Source organism: Humulus lupulus, chromosome 2 (genome assembly GCF_963169125.1).
Source record: "Humulus lupulus chromosome 2, drHumLupu1.1, whole genome shotgun sequence".
NCBI lineage: Eukaryota > Viridiplantae > Streptophyta > Magnoliopsida > Rosales > Cannabaceae > Humulus > Humulus lupulus.
This window is the reverse complement of record NC_084794.1, coordinates 50,729,429-50,735,549: the sequence shown is the minus strand read 5'-3', so window position 1 is coordinate 50,735,549 and position 6,121 is coordinate 50,729,429. Positions and strand designations below refer to the sequence as shown.

Sequence of the window (6,121 nt, the reverse complement as noted above, 5' to 3'; positions counted from 1 at the left end):
TTTTCCTATACAAGCTAAGTCTGAAGCCCAAACTCTTTTTAGACAATTTCTTGCTTATGTTGAAAGAAACTTTCTGTAAAAAATTAAGTCCATTCAAATAGATCGTGTCAACCACTTTATAATCTTTTCAAAGATTTAGGAATCACCAGGAGAAACTCTTGTCCTCACACACATCAACAACAAGGCCGTGTTGAAAGAAAACACATGCAAGTTGTTGATCTTGGTTTAACACTCCTAGCACAGGCATATATGCCTCTAAAGTATTGGTGGGAAGCTTATCTCTCTGCAGCTTACTTGTTAATTGACTTCCCACTCCCACTTTGAATTTTGTTTCTCCATTTGAAAAGTTGTTCAAGCTCAAACTAGACTATAACCTTCTCAAAAATTTTGGATGTTCCTACTTTCCCCTACTTTGATCTTACCAACCTCATAAGGTTAGTTTCAGGTCATCTAATTGTCTCTTTCTAGGCTATAGTCTTACTCATCATGGTTATAAATTATTGCACCCGAGTGGTAGACTCTATATAGCTAGGAGTGTCACGTTTATTGAAAGTGAATTTCCGTATTCAACTTTCTTCCCTCAATCAAATTTGTCTCCTACCTCGCCTTCTTCCTTTGTTGATGTTAACTCGTACAGAATTCCCTTTCATTCTATACCGACTTCCTCTTCTCCAAGTCAAACTCATTCAATTCCTTCCTCTACTCAGTATTTCCTAAATACTTCCCCAAGTCCATCTCTTCCCAGTGTTTCCCACCAAACTACTCCAACACCACTCTAGTTCAGTCTACTGAGTCTTCCTTCTCTTCTGAAGTCCCTTCCTGTGTTCCCATTTCTGATGTACACATTGACCTTCATCTTCCTCCTCAACCCCGAAACACTCATACTATGGTTACCAGGTCCAAAAATGGTGTGTTTAAGCCTAAAGCTTTTCTTACTAATGCTAGTAACATTGATTTAGAACCATTAAATGTGAAGTCTGCTCTTGGTAATCCAACTTGGCAACAAACTATGCAAATTGAATTTCAAGTATTACTAGACAACAATACTAGGACTCTGGTGCCATTCTCACCTGATATGGCTGTTGTGAGCAACAAATGGGTGTTTCGCGTCAAATATCATCCAGATGGGAGTGTGGATAGGTACAAGGTCTGACTGGTTGCAAAAGGCTTTCAGCAAACCCCAGGTTTGGATTTATTTGAGACCTACAATCCAGTTATTAAGCATTGTACAATACAAGTCATTTTCACTCTTGTTGTTACTTATGGTTGGGACATTCAGCAAGTAGATGTGAACAATGCGTTCTTGAATGGTGTTTTGCAAGAAGTCATGTATATGCAACAACCTCCGGGCTTCATCAATAAAGAGTTTCCTCATCATGTATGTAAGCTTAACAAAGCTCTATACGGACTAAAACAAACCCCTAGATCCTAGTTTGACAAGCTCAGGAACTCTTTGCTCAAGTGGGGTTCACAAATTCAAAGGCTGATACTAGTTTGTTCTTCACCAGAAAACATAACAAGTTGTTAATTGTACTGGTCTATGTTGATGATATACTCATCACTAGTGAAGACAAAGCTCAGATTCATAGGCTCATTACTGATTTGCATTTACATTTTGCACTTAAGGTCCTTGGTTCAGTGCAATACTTCTTGGGTTTTGAGGTTTGTCGAGACTCATTTGGTTTATATCTCAGTCAAAGAAAGTACATTAAAGATTTATTGCATAAGGTCAATCTCTCAGATGCTAAGCCTCAGCCCACTCCCATGTGCTCCTACTCCAAATTATCACTCAGCTCTGGCGCTCTTCTAGCTGATCCTAAGATGTATCGTAGTGTCATTGGCGCACTTCAGTACCTTACCATGACCAGACCCAATACAACTTTTGCTATAAATCGTTTAAGTCAGTTTCTTAGTGCTCCCACAACTACTCACTGGGCTGCATGCAAAAGAGTCCTTCGATATCTGATTGGTACTCAAGAATTTGTTCCTTGCTTCAAACCTTCCACTCATCTTGATCTCCAAGGCTTCACTGATGCTGACTGGGCAGGATGCCTTGATGATCGTCGATCTACTTCGGGCTACTGTGTGTTTCTTGGTGGAAATTTAATTAGTTGGTGCTCAAAGAAACAACAAGTTGTATCCATATCAAGTACTGAAGCAGAGTACAAGTCCTTGGCCTTGGCCACAACCGAGTTGATTTGGCTAAAATAACTACTATCTGAACTTGAGGTTCGATTGTTTCAGTGTCCTATACTATGGTGTGACAATTTAGGAGCTGGTTCTTTGGCTTCAAATCCGATCTTTCATGCTCGTACGAAACACATAGAAATCGACCTTCATTTTGTATGTGATCGTGTTTTAGCCAATCTCCTGGATGTTAGATATGTTGACTCATCTTATCAAATTGCAGACGTCTTCACAAAGCCTTTTCCTATTCCACAGTTCAATTTTCTCAGTTCCAAATTGACACTTAGTGCTTTACCGTGTTACTTGAAGGGGATATTAGGCACATTGTATATGATGAGTTAGACAACACTTGATCATTTAGTGTAAATATGTTTTGTAACAGAATTTAGTTGTATAGTTATCTTAATAACTTATTATGTAACTATATTGTAACAACTTCTTTACACTATCAATGATATATATATCAAGAGTCTCAATGTGATAAGTTGAGCTCTTCATTTTTTACAAATCTCTTTTTTGTTCTTCCATGGTATCAATCTTTCCTTTTCTTTCAAGTGTTGGAACCTTGCACTTGCTGCATTACTAAAAAAAAAAATAGAGTATCCGAGGACTAATGGTTTGACATTTTTTGGTCAACTTGAAGAGATAATCAAGTTGTCTTTCAATTTTGAATATTCAATCGTATTTTTTGAGTGAAAATGGTTCAATATTGATTCAATTAAGATGAAAATAGTCACTGAAAATAATTCACATGTATAAATTTCATCAATGAATGGTATGATCATGATAATCAATTATTTATACTTGCGACTTAAGTAAGGTATTCTGTCTCAATGATCTGTTGAACAAGCCCTAATTTGAGGGTGGATGGAGATGTAAATCATCGAAAGATTTAGGATATTCCAAATGTTGTACATCAGGTTGACGATATTGATGTTTTACAAGGTAGCCTCTCATCTAATTTCTTAATTTGAGAGAGTTAAATGTACAAAGATCTGATGAACCATCTTATCATATTGACAGTGTGTGTCATCATATTAAGATGTAGAAGTTAATAAATATATAGTGGTGGTGGTGAGATGACGACAAGCAATATGCTTATATATTATTTGGCATCTATGAAATAATTAATTTGAATTAGGTATAGATCCATTAGTAGGATGACTATATAAGTATGGGTATAGATATATATACTAGTTTTGATAGTGTGCCTATCTTTACCAATTTTTCATTAACTAAATATGATTTTTTTTAAATTAATAATCATCTAAGGTATAGTGTAATAATAAACTCTTAATAATTAATCTAATGTTAGTGTAAAAGCTTTTTATAAATAAAATTATAATCTAATGAAATATTTTTAATCTATATTTCATATATGAAAAAATTAAGAATGAAATGTAAATAAAAGTATCAACCATGTAAAAATTTCTTATCTTCATTACTTTAAAGTAATGTTGTATTAGATTTTTCAAACCATTAATGTTAGTGAAAATAATACTACTTACAAATAAATAGATTATAATTGTAATTATATAATTTAGTTAAAAAAATATTAGAATATATAATTTTATTTAAATAAATACCAGTACATGTAAAAACTGAAGATTATTAAAATAATTATATATTTTAGTGAGGCTAAAAAGCTAACCAACAAAATAAAATATAATAAAACAAGTTGATAAAAAGTAATGAGAAACAACAAAATAACCACAAAATCAAAGTAATCACTACAACAAATTTGATATACAATGACTCCCTACAATGACTTACACCATTGGTGTAAGACATTAAAACTTATCAGGGATTTTAAATGTCTGATGGTGGGAGACATTGAAAGTTTTTATTAATGGCTACAATTGGAAGACATTAAAAACGGTGGAAGACGTTGCTAATGTGCTGGATACGTGGCCAAGGGGACAACCAATGTCTCCCACTAGGAGACATGGGACACGTGGCACGTCTCCTAGTGGGAGACGTTGGATGTATAAAGGGGGACATCCAACGTCTCCCACTAGGAGACGTGGGACACGTGCACTTCTCCCAGTGGGAGACGTTGGATGTATAAGGGGGGATATTCAACATCTCCCACTGGGAGATGTGCCACGTGTCCCACGTCTCCCAGTAGGAGACGTTGGATGTCCCATTTAATTTAAAATAAAATCATTTATCACATATCCATATTCTCTCTCCAACGTTATCTTTTATTATTATTATTATTAAAAGACTAAAAGTTGTTTCAAAATAACAAAGAATGATGTGATGACAGCCTGATATCACACTTTTTCCATTCCCCATATTATTATTATTATTATTATTATTATTATTATTATTATTATTATTATTATATCCCTCACATCTCACTTTCATTGTCCCTCTCTTTCCCTATAACCCTAGCCGTCTCCTCTTCTTCTTTCTTTTTCTATTTCTCACTCAAACTCCATTGTTCTCTCATTCTCCTTCTCTTTCAGATCACCACACCACCACCATGACCACCACACCACCACCACCACGACCCCACCTTCCCTCACATCTCTCTTTATTTCTCACCCTCTCGATTCCGACCACCACCTTTTCTTTGTCTCTCTCTTTGTGACGGCAAAGGGACAGATCAACCAAGGTGATGGCATAGTTGTTCTTAAGATTGACTCCATATTTATTTTGTCCTAGGTAACTCTTTCTTTCTTTGTCTCTATCTTACTCTTAATCTCTTTATCACATTTTTTTGTGTTTTTGTAGGGGATGGGTTTGGGTGTTAGTTGTGCGATGGGCTTGTGTGGGTGGTGGTGTCATGGAGGCGTGGATTGTGGTGGTGTCGAGTTCTTTGTTTTTTGGACAGATCTAAATTTTGTTGTTTGAGAGAAAAGTATTTGTTTATATTTTCTTATTTTTGGACAAATTGTGTCCTTTGATGTATATTTGTGGTGAGATTCTTAGTGTATATTTATTGAGTTTATGGTTGTAGAAGGTGTTTGTGTAAAAATTTATTTAATATATTTTGGATTGTGTATCTATCTGATCAAATGAAATTGCAATGGGAATTGTATACTTTTTCACATGACAATATTTTATTAATAATATAATTATTAATTATATATAACATATATCATTAATAAATATTAATATATAATATTAAATCAATTTAAATTAATATTAAAATAAAATAAATTAATTATTAAATCAATTTAATTAATTATTAAATCAAATTAAAATAATATTAATTATAAATTAATTAAATTTATTTATTTATTAAAAAATATGAGAGACTTTTCAATGTCTCCTACTGGGAGACGTGGGAAGTCTCTCACCTCTCCCAATGGGAGACATTGAAAGTCCCTAGGAGACTTTCAATGTCTCCCACTGGGAGAGGTGAGAGACATCCCACGTCTCCCAGTGAGAGAGGTTGAAAGTCCACGTTTTTTGACACCTTTCAACCTCTCCCACTGGGAGACGTGGGATGTCTCTCACCTCTCCCATTAGGAGACGTGAGATATGCACTTACAATGACTCCACCTACAATGTCTCCCCCCACGGGAGACACTGTAGACTTTTAATGTCTCCTAAATAAAGTCATAAAACTCTTATATTGTTGTAGTGAATTAAAGGTGGGTTGGGTTAAAATTTAGCTACCAGCCATTTACAATTAGAGAAAAAATAAATACAAAAGAAAAAAACTAAGCCACATAAGGACAAATGTCCTCTGTCAATATTCATCCTTCTTATATAATATAAAATATATATTAATTAATTAAAATCCCAGATCCATTGCAATGATATTCATATTGTACATATCTTTTCTATTAACTGATGTGCATGTAAATAATTGTAGCTTCAGAGAGAAACGAAAAATGAAAATGAAAAACCAAAATTTTCTTGTTTTGATTATAATTACAAAAGGATTGCTAAGTACACCCTCTTATACACTTTCTTTTAT

The 6,121-nt window shown here is 34.3% G+C and overlaps 1 protein-coding gene across 1 annotated transcript; it reads left to right on the top strand.

Annotated features, from left to right (window-relative positions):
* Positions 1-886: 886 nt before the first annotated feature.
* LOC133814240 (uncharacterized mitochondrial protein AtMg00810-like) lies at positions 887-2,211 on the top strand. Its single transcript, XM_062247228.1, has 3 exons — positions 887-1,147; positions 1,280-1,378; positions 1,483-2,211. The coding sequence occupies exons 1-3, from the start codon at positions 887-889 to the stop codon at positions 2,209-2,211; spliced, it is 1,089 nt and encodes a 362-aa protein (XP_062103212.1).
* The last annotated feature ends 3,910 nt before the right edge of the window (positions 2,212-6,121 follow it).

What these genes read in the sequence shown, in the direction of transcription:
- LOC133814240 (XM_062247228.1), top strand. Translation starts at nt 887, where the DNA reads ATGGTTACCAGGTCCAAAAATGGTGTGTTTAAGCCTAAAGCTTTTCTT. An exon ending in GGAGTGTGGATAGGTACAAG is followed by an intron (nt 1,148 to 1,279) that starts GTCTGACTGGTT and finishes TGGGACATTCAG; the next exon opens with CAAGTAGATGTGAACAATGC. An exon ending in ATAAAGAGTTTCCTCATCAT is followed by an intron (nt 1,379 to 1,482) that starts GTATGTAAGCTT and finishes ACAAATTCAAAG; the next exon opens with GCTGATACTAGTTTGTTCTT.